This window comes from Numida meleagris, chromosome 10 (genome assembly GCF_002078875.1).
Source record: "Numida meleagris isolate 19003 breed g44 Domestic line chromosome 10, NumMel1.0, whole genome shotgun sequence".
Lineage (NCBI taxonomy): Eukaryota > Metazoa > Chordata > Aves > Galliformes > Numididae > Numida > Numida meleagris.
Genome location: NC_034418.1, coordinates 4455549 through 4474462, shown reverse-complemented (window position 1 = coordinate 4474462; position 18914 = coordinate 4455549). Strand labels below are relative to the sequence as shown.

At 43.5% G+C, this 18914-nt stretch overlaps 2 protein-coding genes across 10 annotated transcripts in view; one reads left to right on the top strand and one right to left on the bottom strand.

The window, feature by feature from the left end:
* Positions 1-2300, top strand: part of RBL2 (RB transcriptional corepressor like 2) — a 20809-nt gene extending 18509 nt beyond the window's left edge. The window contains exon 22 of one of the 2 annotated variants that reach the window (XM_021408934.1): positions 387-2300. In XM_021408934.1, coding sequence (XP_021264609.1) covers positions 387-557 — 171 coding nt within the window. In that variant the 3' untranslated portion in view covers positions 558-2300. The remainder of the gene's footprint in view (positions 1-386) is intronic. The other variant, XM_021408935.1, reaches the window with a different exon arrangement.
* The window catches only part of AKTIP (AKT interacting protein), a 25084-nt gene extending 6170 nt beyond the window's left edge, over positions 1-18914 (bottom strand). Inside the window, exons 1-15 of one of the 8 annotated variants that reach the window (XM_021408937.1) lie at positions 17452-17648; positions 14234-14347; positions 12836-13041; positions 10893-10957; positions 10710-10810; positions 9318-9406; positions 9148-9246; positions 8827-8934; positions 8390-8450; positions 4859-6817; positions 3706-4079; positions 2785-2859; positions 2149-2190; positions 934-1036; positions 5-108 (exon numbers count right to left, since the gene is read on the bottom strand). In XM_021408937.1, the coding sequence (XP_021264612.1) occupies positions 6707-6817; positions 8390-8450; positions 8827-8934; positions 9148-9246; positions 9318-9406; positions 10710-10810; positions 10893-10957; positions 12836-13041; positions 14234-14347; positions 17452-17568 (1071 nt within the window). In that variant the 5' untranslated portion in view covers positions 17569-17648 and the 3' untranslated portion in view covers positions 5-108; positions 934-1036; positions 2149-2190; ... (1 more) ...; positions 3706-4079; positions 4859-6706. Of the gene's footprint in view, positions 1-4; positions 109-933; positions 1037-2148; positions 2191-2784; positions 2860-3698; positions 6818-8389; positions 8451-8826; positions 8935-9147; positions 9247-9317; positions 9407-10709; positions 10811-10892; positions 10958-12835; positions 13042-14233; positions 14348-16935; positions 16977-17451; positions 17658-18777 lie in introns of those variants that run through there. The other 7 variants (XM_021408938.1, XM_021408942.1, XM_021408943.1 and 4 more) reach the window with 7 other exon arrangements.

Sequence of the window (18914 nt, the reverse complement as noted above, 5' to 3'; positions counted from 1 at the left end):
TTACCAGGTGAATATGGAACAGGCTCAATCCCATGATCTCCAGTCCCCTGCACTGAAGGAGAAGTCTTCTCCAAGCAGCATCTTCACTCAGGATAGGAAATAATCCACCTGTGGGGTAAGATAACATGCTGTAACTACAGCTGGAAGGCCTTTCAGCTCCGTGTGCACCAGCAGAGCATCAAAAAGCTTACACAAAAGGCTTGCTTGAGAAAGACTCTAGGATACAGTAATGAGACCAGTGCAATGGTTAAAAGTTAGTTTGTTATAGGAAGCATCTCCAAAAATAAAGCAATTGTAAGCATCATACGGTAATTAGACTAGCAAAAAACTTGCTTTTTTTTGTTACCTCAACAATGAGAAATATTTTTTTTTCCACCTCTCCCCAGAGGCTAAAGGAAATTAACAGCATGATCAGAACAGGAGAAACTCCAACAAAGAAGAGAGGCATTCTCTTAGAAGACGATAGCGAAGCACCGGCTAAGCGCATCTGTCAGGAAAACCACACTGCCCTGTTACGCCGCCTGCAAGACGTAGCCAACGACAGAGGGTCCCACTGAGCGCAGGGGCTCAGCACAGCTCGGCCCTCTCTGCCGCCGCGCCAGGCCAGGCAGCTCAGCGTGTCCCAGGGACGCACCAGGGCTGTGCAGCTGTCGGGCTCCCTCCTGCCAGCCCATGGCGACCGGTCCCTGCTGGGGTGGGCAGAGCCTCTGCCTGGAAGAGCTTCCCACGTGCCAGGGACGGGGTGGATGCGTCCTGAACTCTGCAGCTCCGTATGCCTGTTGTAAAGCTGATCACAAGGCAAGCGATCCGTCTGCAGGCTCTGGCTTCAGAAAGCAGTTCAGAGCTTTTCAGTGCTTGGAGAATGCATCCCTAATACAGCTTTCCACCTTGCGACAGGTATTTCAATCCTTTTGCTCTAACCAGTCTACTTACACTGTTTTTGTCAATGCTTGACCGTTTTCAGCTTTGGAATAGGAAGTTGCGTATGTATCAAACATGGGAGCACTGTACCAAGACACTCATAGTCAAGGGTGTCCTTTGGGGAAAAAAAAAAGGAAAAAATAAACATTAATGACGGCCATAAAAGATATCATTTATAAGTGATAGTCTAGCAAAGTCCAGCATTTTCTGCTTGGAAAGGGAAGATAGGAATAAGCTTTTTGAGCCCTGAAGGAAGCTATCTGAATGGATTCTGTATGTATTCGGAATGTTTTGTGTGCCCCAAAATCCATCACATTGCTTTGCTTTAATGTTTGGGCACCTTGTTGTATAGAAGTAGCTAACTTCATTTATGCATTGTTTTTAGCTGTGCAATGTTTTAAAGTGAACTCGTGTTCAAAAGATGGCACTTTTGATAGGGCTGTGAAGCATCAGTTTTAAGGCAGATTAGTTTTGCTGTATATTTGCAATGGCACTTTCTAAATGTGAATATCTTTCTCAAGGCTGACTTCAGCCGTTTTTCTTAATGGAAGCAATCTGATTTTTGTATTTATTTTCAAATTGACATCCCACAGCTCCCTTCTTCAGCAGATGGCATTAAAATTCATTGTAACGCCACGCGCATGCAGTAACAGATGGAGGAGGCTGGGGATGTTGGCTTTTGTCAAGGAGTTTTATATGCTTGTGTTGTTTCTTCAGATTGCTCTGCTTGAGAGTCAGGAAGCAGCCCTCACTTCCTCAGTAGATGGAAGGTGGCCTCAATCTCCTAAAGATGCACCCTGTGCTTTTGGAGTGGTTTTTAAGGACAGAGGGAGGGGTAATTTCTTTTTTTTAAATGGACAAAATCAGGCTGCCTGGGAGAAATCTCTCCCCTACTAATGGTATAAGAAAACAGTGCATATATTAATTAGACCAACTAATTGTTTTCATTTAAAATAATTCTAAAATACCAACCTTGTTGGTATGCTGAGACCTTTCCTAATAACAAGTGCCCTATGCCAGTTTACTCATTTTTAATGACAGCTGGGGGCTGTGGTGTTGTTAATGGAAAATATAGCACACCCAGATGCTAGAAGGTTTTATAAGGAAGCAAAACTTAAAAGCTCAATGTTGCCATTCTTTCCTGCTCCTTTGAATAATGGGAAGATTTAGGACTTAATTCCACAGTAAAATCAATTAAGGTAAAATAAAAGCATCTTTCATTCTTACCTGTGTAAGAAGGGCTGAAGTCAAGCAGTGGTGTAGATGTTTCTGTAAAAATATTTATGAACTTGTCAGACAATTCTTGTTACTGTGTACCATTTACATTAATTTGTATGAAAATACTGCAAGTGTATTTTTCAATAAAGAACTCACAAGAAGGCTTGTGTGAAAAAAGCTTCATATGGGCAGAGCTACAACAAGTGCACATCTGTCAAAGGCAAGGGCTGACCCCACGGCACAGAAATACCACAACAGCGCAGAGCTGGGTGCTAGAGGCACACGATGGACTTGGTCCTAGAGCCTCAGTCAAATAGGAAAATTAAGGCTGTCAAGTAACAGTGCAGTGTTTCCTTAACTAGTCAGTCAAAAGAAAAGATTTCTTCTTGCCTCAGTTTAAGTCATAGCTTTAAAATGTTTCCTGCTAGCATAACTTCCGTTTCTCTTTCTGAAATACTCTTTACAGAAATCAGAAGTACAAGGGTAACATTTACAAGTGTTTTTAAAATGCTACTTTAGCCAAGTAGTGACAGAGACTCAAACATTTTCAGTGAATTTTTCATATAGCTGTAGTAGGAAAGGTAACAGTGAACTGCTGGAGAGAAGGGTTTGTACCCAAGTGCAGTTTGGCTGCTGTTTGCCTACCTTGCTCCTGGAACAGCTCCTTTTTGTGCACAGGCTGCTTACAGGTGATCCAGTTATTCTTCTCTTCCCTTTTTCCTTTTAAAAAAAGAGATCATTCAGTTTATTCATTCTGAACTAGAAAGAAATTCACCATTCTTTAAATATATACAATTATTTGCTCATAATTAAACTGCTATTAATGTGGATTTCACTAACAAATCCAGACTGCCCCAACAGCTCTAAAAGAAACAAAACTCGCTCAACCAACCATAATATTAGCTCCTTTCTTGTTATTGCTTTTCCTTTAATTGTGGTCCTTTCTAAACCCCAGCAACAATCAGACAAATCATTGTAACCACATCTCTGAATTGATGCTGGGTAACAACAACTATTCCATATGGCCATCCATGTACTGCACGTGTTCCCTGTCCAACACCAAGGGTAACCTGGGGGATAAAACTGCTTTATACACCACCAGGAATTAAGCTTTACATCTACCCCGCTGCAGCTGAAATGACACAGCATTCCACAATTAAAAGAGATTGAACTTCCCCACAAGCCCTTCAATTAAGCAGGTCAGGAATTTGTTACCAAGACTCCTGAATAATGATCAAGGGAAGTAAAAAGGAACGCTCCAGTTCAGTGCTTGTGTCTGGCTCCCTGCCTCGTTGTGCTCAGTCCAAACTGCAGGCCTGTTTTCTGTTCCACACGAGTCCCTGTTTCACTAAACACCTCAAACACTGAATGGGAAGCATGCAACTTTCAGCCTTCCAACAAAAGCAGAAGAGAACTAAGAGTAGCAGGAGACCAAACATTCACAGTATTTCAGTAGCTGCACCCTGGGCCAGTACAGTAGCTCGCAGAAAACTTTTCCTACATGTTCCCTGAAACAAAAGCACTGCTTGGCGTGTAATGCAGCGTGTAATACAGCTCACCTCTCACCTCACTTACTGCGCTCCTGCCTTCCAGTGGAAGTTCCAAACAGTCTGCTGACAACTCCAACACGCCTGCGTGTCCCTGCCCCGTCAGACACAGGCCAGCAGGGGTACTGGAGAAGTCCAACCATGGTGAGCAACACGGGGATGTCTCTTTCTTCTGCACTGAGTTACAAGGAATTTAGCCATTCCTTTCACGACTCCAGCCTTGCTTTAAACTCCGCTTCAAGCATGCAGTACTCCATTCTAGAGACTTCCTAGCAGAAAAGCTGCAGGACAGCAGTCATGCTTTACTGGCTGAACTCACTTGTCAGAAAGGGGCAATGGACCACAGAGTGAAAACGAACAAACATATCCTTAGCATTATCAGGCATTTGCTCCCTACAATGCAAATAGCAAGAGTCAGAGATGTTTTCCCCACCCAGGAAGAAAATCAGCTGCAGAGCGATTAAAGAGAAAGGTAAGACAGCAACAGAAAAAACCATTTTCCAAGTATTAAGCCAGCTATCAGTCAGTTTACCCCCTAGCCCCAGAAATAATCCCCAATTTAAACTGTAGCTGCTGTGAGCACTACCCCACACACTGTGCCACGTGCAGGAGCTGAGAACACCCGTGTCTGTGCACTGAAGTGCTGGGAAAGCACAAGATGGATGCAAGCTACTTCCTGCAGATCCCTTCCTAACAATACCAATTGCAAAGCACAGCATTAATTAAGAGATATTAAGATTCCTAAAAGCACTGGAGAGATCTAGACCAGAGAACAGCTGAGCTCCTGCCCCAGCTGTGCAGAGAAAGGCCTTTCCCGATGCACTGCCTTCAGCTGTGTGAAGGTGCAAGTCTGGAAAAAAGGAAGATGTGCCCAACCACCTCCACAAACTCCATCAGAACACAACCACACCTAAGTGGACTCTGTCTGAACAACAGGGACTTGGGGCAGTTCCCTTCCTCAACTCTAGTCCATGTGCAGGGCCACTCACAGTAACTCAGCAGCCTTTGTTTCTACTAAGTATTTCAGAAGTACGGGAGGCAAGAAACAGCTGCAATCCCATGCTGCAGTCCTGCACTACCTACAAGCTTTTTCCCGATGCGAGAGAGGCTGAGCAGGGGCCTGGCCCCCCCATTCCCACCTCCTGCCCTCCCCCAGGCACGAGGCCACTCACCATTTCCCACCAGGGGCAGACACGGTGCTCAGCCTCTGCAGCGAAGACCCTGGGGAGCAGCGACCACAGCCATATCACAGTGACCCAGGAGCTGTACAGGGCCCCCGGCGCAGGGGATGCCACCAGGACACACAACCAGTGCTGCAGCTGGGGCGGGCACTCAGCCTCCCAGCCCACAGGATCTCCAGAACAGCTGAAACACCACTATCAATACAGTTAATAAAAAAACCCACAGTGCATTTGAAGCCATTACGTATGTTTAAGATAGCTGTACTGATTTACATGACCAGAGTCGTCTTCACCTGAAAGGAATTCCAGCAGTACAGGAGGCATCCCAGCCAGCTCCAGGAAACTGTTGCATCTCCAAGGCAGAACCTTTAAGAGGCTCAAAGCAACATGTATTGTTCCACCTGAAGAACAAATACTGAACTCATACATCCTTAAGTGCTCTATAGAAACCGCACAACTCATCCTTAGCAGTATGTTAATCGCTTGGAATATGACAGCACATAACGTGTGCGGTCATTGTACAATTCCTTAAAAGGTAAGAATCTGTTCTCTAAGATAGAAGGGTTGTTGTAGGACAAGTAGATTTAGCTTCTGTAGGACAAAAACTACAAACAAACCCAAGAACTTACACCTTGACTACACACGACGTCACCAGGACCTGTTTCTGGGCAGCAGGCTTTGCCTTAATGCCACCTGGACAGGTATGAGCATCACTTGAAGAAAAAAAGCCCGGCAGAAACGGGCTAGCATCACAAGATCTGAACCTATAGAAAAATCCTGGTATGCAGCAATAAGACATTATGATGTTTAAGAGGACTCTCATGGAAAGTGGAAGACTTTGTCCTGAGCTCATACTAGCTTAAGAAAGGTTTTCCTAGATGTGGAACAAAACTGTGTTTAACCAGTCTCTTCAGCACACAACAGGACATCTACAAACACTTATGTAGCCAGGTGCTTCCATCCCAGTTCCAGTCTTTACTAAGTGTCTAAAACACAAACAGTGGGACAAAAGCAAAGTGATGATTCCATTTTATTTTCTTAAGATGTCACTATTAACACACATTAGTCAAGCTATTCTAGTAATCCCTACAGTGTAGACACCTAGGGAATCTAAAATCCTCTAAGATTTTATTAGCTCAAGAGACCACCATTAAAAGCTTTGATTTTAGTGTTTATGTAATAAAAGTCTATTAAGCCTGACATTCTTCTTTCACCCTGTCAGACTAATGTGTGCTTTAGTGACAGCGTCCATTTACAAATCAATAGTACATCATCCACTGAGTATCATCCTCAGCTTTATCTCTGGAAAGTGCTAAATGGAGTCACTGAACCATCTATTTACAATTTCAAATCCTAATATATTTACAATAGAAACCAAAGTATTTAAAACCATTAAATATAGTGTTTAACTCTGCTATATTAGTTTACATGAACACAGCTTACCTCTGGCATCATATTTCCTGCTAGTATTTCTGCCAGCAATTTAAAATTTAGAGGAAAAAAAATAGCTATTTCCTGGAGGGAAAAAATAAAAGCTTAAAAGCAACCCAAAACCTCCAGGCATTTCCGAGCCCTGAGGAATTACCCACTCTAGACAGTCTTCAGATTGAAGTACTGCAGTGTTCAGAGATACTTCCAAACTCCAGGCAAGCCTTTAAAACCTAATGCATATGTAAAACACTGAGTCAGTAATCCATCGAGCAAGTTTACTGGAGTCACTGCTCCTGTTCAGTTCTTACTAATCCGTAGTCAAGAAGGAAACCGCTGCTTTGCTGTTTCTCCCTCCATTACATTCCCTCCACCCATAGAAAGTGTTTTGTGCACCACAGTCCAGAAGAGCTAGGTAGGCATCGTCTTCTCTTCTTTGCTGAAAGGCTGAACGGAGCCAGGCTTTACCCATGACAGGCCAGAACCGTGCATGCTTTTGCAGTGCTGATCTTCTGGCTTCTTCTAGGTAGAAGAAAATTGAAGTTAGAATTATTAGAAATCCTTTTATGTACTTTCCCACACATTTTAAGATTGGCAATTACAAGCAGAAAAGAGGTTAGTATCATCTCCTCTCCTCAAAGAGAAACAGCGTAACACGTACTGCTTCAATTTCTGTGAGTATGCACAGCATATGTAGATCTACACTGACATTACAGGAGAGCTGTAATGACTTCATTCATGTACCGTCACCCAATTATACTGTAAAGATTAAACAGGTACTCCTTGGATAGTGCATTTTGATTGGAGACCAAGGCACAGCACCACTGCACTGCTATTTGCCAAATTTCTTGGTTCTACAGAAACAAGAGTCAATCCAAATCAAAGCACGTCTGTCATTCACTCGATGTGAACCGCTGCAGCATGGCTAGCTGTTTCTCAGTGCACAGAAATTCCATGGGTAATAAACAACGATCCAGGGATGCAGCAGAAGGGAAAGAATACAGGACTTGGGAACTTCCTTTTAAAGGGAGGGGAAAGAACGTGCTCAGCTACACTGGCATTTTGGAACAAGTCTCCTAAGGCACAGAAGCCTGACCATTCTTGCTATCATCAAACTACTCCAGCAACTAAAGCACCACACGTGCAGTAATCAGTAACTAAAATCATTCACAGTGCATTTCTTTGCTGGTTCAACACCAGACTGGTTCAACCAGTCACTGTTTCAGAATCCTGAAGCACTGCAAGTTGGTTCACTTGTCATGCCACCCAGTGCAGACTCAGAATTGCTGCACATCAACTCTTGTCAAGCGCTAGGAATCATTTAAAATAGAAAAATAATAAATCGAATGAGAGGGAAAGCATGTTTTCAGATAATATTTAAAAAGCCTTAAACTCTTCAGAATGAAGGCTTATTTATTTTGAATCTTTCCAAGAAAGACAAGAAAGCCTCTTATATGCATTTCCAAGCTCAAAAGCCACCAGACAGTTATCCTCACTACTTCAGTTCTAGTGCAGGTAAAGGGACACTGAGCATTACTGCACTTTGACTCTACAAATATTGAAGGCACTGCTCAGTTGAAAACCACGTGAACAAACACATTCTTGCTGTATCTGAGTGCTTTGAGGCAGAAGTAACAGTCCCAAAATAGTTTTCAAATTAAAAGAAAGCCTTGAAGTTTTGATTCACTCATTAAAGATCCTTCAACAAAAGAGAAGAAAAAAGTTGGAGGTTGTGAGGTTATGCAGCAGTACCAACCATGACATGACAAGCTAACAGACAGTCAGCAAATCCCTCTTTTCTTCTTCCTTTCCATCTCTAAATAAAAAAAACCTGCCAAGTTTACCAATGATTGTACTCAGCCTAACAAAGCATTCTAGCTGGCTGAATGATTAATTGCTTAACACACTGCAGTTAGAACAGCAACATAACTGCTTAGTTAGGACACCAGTTCAGTTCCAGCATGTCTCCAGACCCAGAAGAGGAGCAGAATAAAGCCTGCCTAGTACGTGCTCATCACAAAGAGACACAAACATTTCCTTCCTTTACCAGGCAACAAACCCTTTCTACAGTGAAAATCTGGACTTTGTACATACCTTCTGAGTCAGCATCTTCTCTCTAGCTTCATCATGTATAGCTGGATTCCAAGGAGAAAAACTGTGGAGAAAATGCAGTTCTCTTACTCCACATTTTTGCAAACACGGAGAAATAATACAGGAAAAAAAGCACTTTTACTTTGTTTAGTTTGCTGAATTTCAAGTCAACTACAAATCTTGAGTTTTGGTATTAAGAACTTACTACACACTGATACAGATCTTTTCCAACAGTAAACACAGTGTCTGATAATTTAAGATTTACTCAATATTTAGCAGAAAGAAACAAAGGTAAGAACATTCAGGGAACTCTCACAAATGTACAAAAGAACAGGTCATCCAACTCGAATCTCTTGGCAGGGAAGGGCTTCAAATAAAAAACTATTCCACAACTTGTTCTCCAAGCACAAAGACGTTGTCAGTTTGCCCACGGTACTTACACGATTGCATAGGGATCCTCTATTTTGGGCTGATCAAATAAATGACTGCTGCATAGTTTGACACTGTCCACCACTTTACTTTTGAACAGTTGAATATCTTTTTCATATCTACAAGAGAGAAATAAGCAATGTCAAGTAACTGCAAGGAGGTACAGGTTTGCCCTGAAAGCACAGACAGACCAGGCAAGGCCTCAATGTTAGTTTCTAGCACAATGAGCGCCAGACCACAGATCACAAACAATTGTACAGATCTCTTGATTCTGTACTTGTATGCAGAAGTCTCTTAAGAGATCATCTCTTCAACGCCTGGAAGATACTTACAGCACGGCAGCCTCAGGGTTCAGAGGACTAGTTGTATCAATCTTGTAGAAGACTCTGCGAGCGTACATTAGTACTTGCCATATGTGATTATGGTTTCGCCTAAAAAGAACAAAACAAGGTGAAAAAAGGGAAGAACCTTCCAAATTGCACATCAGTACATTACCACTAACCTCCATTTTGCAAATGCTCTTTTCACATCCAGTTCACCAGACAAGGGATCTACTAGTGGGTGGAAGACAGGCAGATCAAAAACCAAGCGCTGCATTAGAAAAAAGAAAAAGCCCAAAGTTAAAGCACTGGGTGAAAGTGTTTCAGGTCTTTTGTGTTTTATTGGTTAGTGAGATGTTGCTTCCAAATATTAACAGGCACTGTATAACAAGAAAGCAACTGTGAAACTGTAACCCAGCACACCCCTGTTACATGCAGGGTCCTGTCCTCTCTGACATTCTTAGCACTGAATCAGGAAACTAATCCAGCTAACAGCACAAACACTAGAGCCAACACAGGTAACCATATCAGATAAGATCAGATTAAGCCAGGAAAAAAAACAAAACACAAAAAACCTTCAGCTGTTTCTGACTGAAAGTTCTTTACATACTTGAGCTACAATCTCTAATTTCTTTTATCCTACACATTTTCTAAGTAAACTGTGAGATGCCTTCAGCTCTGTACAGTTTGTTTCCTCTGGCATTTGTGCATTCCTCTAAAAATAAAGATAATAAAATTGCCTTCAACAGGAAGGCTTATAAAGCCCCATGCTAGCAAAAGAATGATGGATATATGAGAGACATTTAAGACTAATATTTGAAATAAACTGTTTTATACTAATTCTGTCCCTGTAAAGCTTTACACAAAGCTTGATGCCAAACAGGCAGCTTCTGACACAGCCGCTCATTCTCAGCTACAGCAGTTACATACACCCACCCCCAACCTTCCTCTTAAATAACTCTGGCCAAGAGGACCGGATGCTCTGCTCTGGCAAGAGTCACACTGCCACGAATGGCAGGAAAGGAAAGCAGTAACTTGGATACTTTTCCCTAAAAGGAAGAAGAAAAAGCAAAGATCAAAGGTAACACCATACTACCCATCTCCACTTCCTGCTACTTCACCAACTTTCTCCTCAAGCTCTCTTAGTTCTTTGTTTCAGTGTATTTAGAAAAGACATGAGCAAGAGATCCCACAGTACCATGTCAAGTATAGCACAAGCATCTGGATTTTATGTTCCACCACACGCTACTCAGAATTTGGATACATACACGCTTAAACTTTAACTTCCCTAGCAAGGAAGCAACAACTCAAGAGTTGAGGTAAAGAACTGCCTGACTGCTTAATGCTCCAATGTATCAAATTTCCTGACATTCACTCTGCGCCAGTCTCGGTAATAAAAGGATCAAGTTCCTTCCACTGATGCTAGGAGATATGTACAAGATGCATCACAAACATGCCCAGCCAACTAAGCAAACCTAACTCAAAGAAGTGAGAAGCTAGCTGGTACATTAGCTTCAACACGGAGCCACACTTGAAGCACCAGAGCGCAGACAAAATGCAAGACACACACTTACCGGGCAGTCTCCATCTGGGTAATTATCAGGAATATAGACAGTAAATTTAAACACACCATCCTGGTACAGCCCATGTCTTATGAATATCACTCCAAACCACACTGCAAGTGAGAAAGTTTTCTTGAGTGGAAGAATTTAAAAACATGTAATTATTAAAGTCTTTAAAGTTAAATTTATACTTACTTAACGCCGATCTGTAAGATGGCTGCACGTAGACACCTGGCAATTTCTGCTTTACAACCAACGTACTGCAATTAGAACCAGCATTTAGATTAGCTCCACAACCACACTACACCTACAGCAAGGTGACAATAGTAAAGCCAGAATGTACCACCAGTAGCTGTACAGGAGACATCACCCACAAACTTATGCTCTGCTTTTCCTAGCTCTCCACTTAAAAAGCTACTAGGAGGAAACATTATTTCTCTGGAGAAAACCATCAGCAGAAAAGTAGAAATAAATTATTTCCTCAAAACATGCACTTAATGCCTCTCTACTTCTCTGCTGAATTCCCAGTTCCAAAGGAAAGAGGGAAAAAGGAATGAAATTAAGTGATTCTGAATGCAGTTTTAGGCTTGCAGTTTAGTTAAGCCCAAACTTCTATCGTAGCTTTAACTTAAAATTTTACTCAAGTAGCTTTTCAGTTTTAGACAAGACTATGCTGCAGGTCAAATAAGAATCATATTGGCACAAAAAAACAAATCAACAAAAAATAAAAAGGACAGGTGAAAAACAGAATGGTGGAGATCTACATCAAGTCTTTTCAGCACCTCATTGACAGGATGGACCAACACATTTTCCCATACTAGCATTTATTTGCTATTTCTTTTTTTGCAGTGATGATCAAATCATAATCTTCAGTCATCAAAGAACAGTGAATTATGTAAAGAGTTTCTCTTTCTTCTTTTACCTTTTAGGAAACTCCACTCAATAATCAACCTCCCGCAGAGGTACAATGTGCTACTTTGACTATTTTTCAAATTAACGAGCACAAGAACTTCCTGAGAAGTACAACCAGCTATAGTTGTAAGGTATGCAGATTCCACCAAAAACTACCCTTGATAAACTGAAACATTCACTTCATAGGCTTTGCAGTTAGTAGCTGGACAGGACAATTAAACTGAATTCAGCATGCTTGCATTCATAAATAATATATATATTTTTTAAGAGGCTGTAAGACATTTCTCTGTTAACAACTTCCGTACTAAGCATGAATTTGTTCAACCAGAGGAATACCAATGCACTGTGGCATGCTGCAAAAGAAAACCACCTTTCTTGAATTAACAAGTCAGACTCAGCTGCCTGAACAAGAAGATTTCATGTTTTGAGTACTCACTTTGAATGCAAGGGTTAAACGCATCGCAAGAACTGAAACTTAGCATTGCATCAGGACTCAAGGGATTTCATTCCAAAAGGCACTAAATACTTAAGAATCCAGTGTGTCTATTGCAGAGGAAGTCTTTCCAGCTTCATAGCGCAAAACAACTTAAGTAACTTTATAAAACTAAAAAGCTTTGCAGACATATGGAGTTGTATGATCCACACTCTGCAAAGCACTAGACTGGATCAAAGCAACTGATCCAACAACAGCTCTTTAAACTGCAGCAACTCCTCCCTCTTATGTTTCATTTTAAATATCACTGACAGACAGGAAAGAATTGTCTTCCTAATATCCACTTAATAAGCTGTATCATCAGGAAGTGTTCAAGTGTTCCACATTCTAACTCTACTATCTGGTACCCTACATTCATAACCAACTTCCTACTAGACGTTTGCTTGCTTCTATTTTTATAATGGTTCTAAAAAGTAGCTATTTCCGGAAAAAAAAAAAAGCTATTAGGATAACTGGTCAGAAGGCACCGACATAAAATGTATTTATGTAAAGAATGAGAAATAAGAATTCAGAAAATCACATCTAAACACATCCCTTCTTCACCTCTGCTGCCTCTAGAGTCTGAGGTTGCTGCTCCAGAAAAAGAATCTGATGGAACAGAGTTCTACTGTGTTCTTCAGGGTGGAGACACCGGGCAGAAGTAGATCCCCACATGTTGTTTTTTCCCCCTGCTGAAGCATAAGCCCATTAACCTACAAGAATTTAAAAAAAAAAAAAAAAAGTGAAAACTTACAACTCTGCAAGGAGAGAATACTCCAAATAAAAAGGCCCATAAGAAGCATGTGTTCCATTTGTTGACTGGGATGACATGGCAGGGGAGGCAGGCTTGGTTACTGGCACAGCATTCTTCGGAACACAAGGCAACTGTTTCTTTGCAGAAGCTCGTGGAGGACTGGTTCTCAGCTCTCCAGTCAAAGTTTTCTCATCAGCTTCAGGTCTCTGTTAGATTAAAATAAAACCATGACATAAGACATTGAAATTAAAAATATTTAACATAAGAACATGTTTTAACATAAGCTTAAATCCAACTGCACTATTTACAAGTGTGGCCAATATAACTTATGTTGGGCTGTTTTGTGTTTTTTTTTTTGTTTTGGGGGAGGGCAGGTTGAGGTGTGTGCATCTTCCTGGCTTTTGTTTTAAGCCTAGCCTGCAAGCACAAAAGTAATCAATGGTGGATAGGAAATCTGCAGATTAGGACAAATGCTTAAGGAGGCTTGTATTTATTTAGAAACTGGAAGCAGGTAATATAAACCATCAGCTTAGAAGTCAGACTATTTCCAGAACACAGCGTATCAAGATAAATCACTTCCACTGACAAGCATCCTCCTGTTCTAGACTTCAAAAAGTCTCTGAAAAGTAAGGTAGTAAAGCTGAGAAGAGAACTTGCTACAGAAAACTTCATATATTTCACTTAGTGTCTGTGCTAAGACAAACACCCCCGGGGCTCTGATCATACAGCCCATTCCCACTGAGGGACAATCATTGTGTGACAGCGACGCCAAGAGTAGTTCAAATAATTTTGGTGTAACAACCTTTCCAAGTCCACTTCTTTCACTAACAAAATACTTTGTACTTCATTTGTTGTACACAACACTGTATTACGCACAGATCTCAAAGTCTTTCCACAAGTTGCCAAGACAAACCTGCAGGTTACAGAGCTGGGGCTGGGCTGTGCTGATTTACGGTACGGCACTGTGAAGTGCTGGAGACCTGCACTGATAGCAATACTTTGGTCACAAGCACCATCAAACAAAGTTATATATAGCACTGAAAATCTGAGAAGGGACTAACTCTAGAACAATCATGCTTTTAAGATACAAAATAACGTAGAAACTAACAAAGTTATCCATGCGGAGTTGCCTCAACACTTCACTGCATACACAACATCCAGCTAGGGTTTATGTAAGACAGTAAACAAATGTCATAAGAACCAAGTCTTTCAACTGCCTGAACAAGTTTGTTTTGTCTTTCAAACTTGAAAATGCTTCAGATAAGAGAAGTCACTACAGCCAATTCTGTAGTAGACTTCGTCTACATGCACACTCCAATTAATGCACCTGCCCCTTTTATGAAGATGACCCCAATCCTCATGATGACAAATTACAGTATTTCTTCACTAGATATCTACCTTGCGCCCAGAAGCTGTAGACATGCTCCAGAAAGGGTTCATAACGAGCGTTCCAAATAAAAGTCTGCAATTTTTTAATGTCTTCTGTTTCTTCACACCTCTCTGGTTTATACCCTGAAAATACATAGAATGAGTATGCATCCTCACAGATAAACAGGACTCAATATATAAATAAGATTCAGATAAAATTCTGTAACCAGCTTTATATTCCTGTAAGAAATGAAACTTGTAGTTAAGACTGACAACAGCTAAAACTGCCAAAGCTCTATTATTTATTAGACTCCAGTACCATACCACAGCTGTCTACAAAACATCTTCACACTTCAACTCCTATATTCTGTTAAAAAGATGAGAAAGATTATGCAATCTGTTCTTTGTCTTGCCAAGTGGAGAAAAGACCATCTACTGGCTCAGCACAGTCAATAAAGATGTTCTGCGAGTGCCATACTGAAAGTTACTGCTTCGTATTAACATCCAGCATCAACAGTACTACAAGGCTTACTCTTGCACTCTTATTAAGTGCTGTCCCTTGCATACACTGCAGATTTGGCATGTTTCTGAAGCACTCCAGTTCAAAAAATCTCTGCCATTCCTAGCGAAAGGGATGATCCTCCCTCTGAGTTTGCATCGCATACATGTCATTCAGCTTTCAACTGCGCTGGAACCCCGCCAGGAAGAGACAAAGCCACAGAACACAAATGATTTTCTGTAGCTATTTAATGGGTTCATTACAAGCTCTAAGGCTTAGCACACATTAGATCAGCAGTTCAATAACAAGGACTTCAGCAGTATTTGGAGCTCCAGCATTTCATCTACTGTTTAAATCATTCACACTGCTCCTCTTTGGGTGAAAACCTCCAGCAGTATTTTTGTTCATTTGTTAGAAGAAAAAAGAGAAAAGAGGTCTTCTTATCAATTGCACAAGAACTCTCTCATCTATACAGCCTCGTGTCTGGCACTGCCCCTTTCCTTCCCTCTTTCTTTTTTCCCCCTCCAGTCCTCCCAGCCTCCAACGTTCCACCCCTCCCCCCACCCTTTCTAGATACGTTAAGTTTTGCAACAATTCAATTTGCTCAAATTCTTTAATAGGAAATTGTACAAAACTGGCCAAGGCAGTTCAAAGGATGTGACAGACTGAGAGAAAATAGCACAGGTTCTATTGTGGTCAACACTACCATTTTTTCCTACAGTAAACAAGCTGCCACCTGTTCATACATTGCTTTGACTAGTTCACAGAGAAAATGATAACATTAAGAACAGAACTTTTCCTAAATAGACAATAAATGCTAACCTTGTCAAAAGGAAAAAAAAATTAAGCCAGATTATTTATCAAGAAAGCCCAGCAGTGGTAAAGGTTTAAAGGAAACACTAATACCAAATTGTAGCTGTCTAACTAAGAGTCATCCAGATTATAGAACAGTCCAGCGTTAAAAAACAATGCAAGCACCCTTTAGAAAAGTGATGAAAATTAATTCATTCTCCCAACCCAAGATCATCTCAGGCAAACATTCCAGCGCAGTCCCTCCAGATATTTTCCCTCCTCAGCAGCCAGAGTCGCATCAGCCAAGCCAGTGCAAACAGCCAGGCAGAGCAGCGCCGGGGCACGCTCTGGGACAGCAGAGAAGCAGCTGATCTGCTCTTGCCTTTCCCATCTCCTGTCTGCAAAGCAGGGCCCTGCCCAAGGGATACGCCACAGGCCCTTCCTCTTACATGAAACCTGGCCAGACTCAAAGAGCAAGATGCTTGCCTACAAAAACACAAGGCACTTCCTCAGGGAATTTTAGGGTAACCAGAAGGCGGAGGAACTGATGTACAAAGAGCACCCGAGTGCTACAGCTTTGACAAGAGAAAACTTCAGGAAGCTGAGATGCAGACTTGAAAATAGCTAGCTGGACCCTGGAGTGATCACTTGCTGAGTTTGGGATGGAACATTTTCTGGTTGTTGTATTTTTGGAAAAAATAAGTAACATAAATTACATTACTAGAGAACAAGAGATAGGAGATACAGGAGCTGAACAGGACAGGGAATGAGGTATGTATGTAAAGAACAGCCCAACCTATCATTATCAGTGAGAAGGGAGCTGATCCAGGAGCCTGATAACTGCTGCTACATGGAGCTCAGCCACTGACTCCACCTCTCAGAAAGCAGCCGTGTGTCTCAGTGCACTTCCAGCTTTGCTGAAAAGCTTGTCATCATAGAGACGCCTATTTATGAGCTATTAAGAACCGGTTTCATCACCAAATACAGCATATTTTAGCTCTCGTTAAATGACAGAAGGGCTTATAGAGATTATTCTGCATTAAGATCTTCTACCCAATGACAAGAAATACATGGCGTTTTCCTTAACATATTAAGTCATCCCCAGCCTCACCTGTTAGAATATTACATACAATGGAGACTGAATAACCCCGGAAGCACCAGCAGCAGTAGGTGTGGTTTCTAGAGAGTTCAGTCACCCAACCTCACAGCGGCACCAGCGCCCACCACGAGGGTGCCCACCACCACGGCACCCACAGCACCCTGTGCCGCCCTAAGCTGAGCACAGCAGCTTCCCACAGGAACACCCGATACCCTCACAGAGGAATAAACACGTGCAGAATCACCACCTGGCTGTCGCCACTTACAACCGCATCCACACAGGGCCTCCCCCTCAACATCAGCAGCCATGAGGTAAACATGGCAGCGCCCTGAATCAACTTACAGAACGGAGAACTTTTCCCAAGCGCTTTCCAGAAGCGATTCCTCAAGAAGAACAAAACACAAACAAATCTCTATTTATAGCGCGTATAAACAGCCGTCCGTGCCTGTACGCAGCCTGTCCCCCACCCGCCGGCTGCAGGAGCCCTCCCACGCCGGGCCGGTCAGTCAGGGCGCCGCAGAACACGGGGAGCTGAAGACGACACCCGATCCCAGCAGGGCTGCGCGGCACTCCCCAGCCCGCCCGCGTCGCACCGAGGCCCGCCCCCCGGCACCTGCCGCTGTGGCAGCGGCCCGGCGCCTCTCCTCAGGGCGCCTCTCCTCAGGGCGGCGCGCGGCGGCGACAGGCGGCGCCCGTTAACGGGAGGGCACGCGACTTCAGCCGCGGGTGGGCCCGGCCCCAGCTGCCGGGCGCTGCTCGCACCACACCGGCCCCGCCCGCCGCCCCGAGCCCCGCGCTGCCCATGAGAGCCAGGCGGTGCCGGTCACGGCCGCCGCCGCCCCTCAGACGTTCTCTCACCGCGCTCTCGCCGACCCGCTGCACGCGCGGCCCAGGGCCCGCCAGCCGCCACCGCCGCCGCCGCTCCTCTCCCCCCGCCACTGCCCCATTTAAAGCCCGCCCCTCGGACTCGCACATCCGGGCCCGGCCTTCCCCGCGGCCAATCGTTTTTCCGCGAGGGCTCGGCGGGGCGGGGCGGTGAGGACGCAGCTGGCCAATCACAGACGTCGCTCGACCCTTCTCCTGTCACGGCGGACGGCTGCACGGCCTTCGGCCCTGCTGCTGGGGATTGGCCCGAGGACAAGTCCGTCACGGACGGGTGGGACAATGGGACGGGGGTGACGCACCTGTCACTCCCTCAGCAAGAAGAAAGCGCTGGGACGCGAACTGAGAAAAGCGGCTCTCGCTCATTGGCTGGCTGGGCGGAGCGGGGAGGCGCGCGATTGGACGGGCCGTGGGCTGGGGCGGGCCCCGCGCTGTCTCACGCACAAACATGACAGAGGGAATTACAAAGAGCACGCGCCGCGCTGAGGCCGTCCCTCCTCCCGCCCATCCTCGGGCCGTGTCGTTATTCCGGCCCAACCGCCCTGTGCTAAGGCTGCTCAGCGATTTCCTGCTCCGCGGCGTTAGGCTCCGCTCCCTGAAGTTGTAGCGCTGAGTTGGCCCCTGTACAATCAAGGAAGGAAATGAAAGGCCAAGGCTGTCCGTGGAATGCAACAGCAGGTCTTCCCAGTGTACGCATAAACCTCGCTAAGCAGTACTGACAACTGCAGTGTAATAAAACTTCCTCTCTTGTGTTTCTGAAACCCAGAGCGCATCCAAACACATGTCATCAGCTGCACTTCACACAGCAGGACAGGTTATTTTTTTCTCTCTCCACCCATTTCCATATCTGATTACCTGTTCAAGGAAATATATACACATATTTTTAAGTCTGAAGGGTAAAATCTTGAGGGTTTGTTGGATCAACGTGAAATAGCATTAGAGGTCTATCATCATACGCATCTTGGAAAATATTATTCTATTTCACATATGGACTATTATTTGAAATGCATCAACTTTGATTTAAAATCTTTCAGGAGACTGAAGGGAAAAGCTGTAAAATAGGCAGCCAAAGAGTTATTCATAAAATAATTCTTATCAAGGTCCAGTTCTTCTGGGCGTACTTGCATGCCTGTTCTACCCAGAAAGCTAAATACAGTAAGGAATTTTATTTAAAATAATAAAAAAAAAATCAAATTAGCATAGGAAAAAGGCATTGGCCATGATTTTCCACACTGCATAAACTCAAATATCCCAAAGCTACGTATTCTCATAACCCAAAACCTAAAATTGCCAAGCACCTACCTGTAGCTCTCCACTGAGGAAGGAAGGCTATGATGGCCGCATCGTTTGAGGTGAATTCACTGTTGTCTTCACTTGTTCAGCATGCAGAGACTCCGGGTAGTTCTGATCAAGTCCGGACCAGAATTTCACCTTGTGGT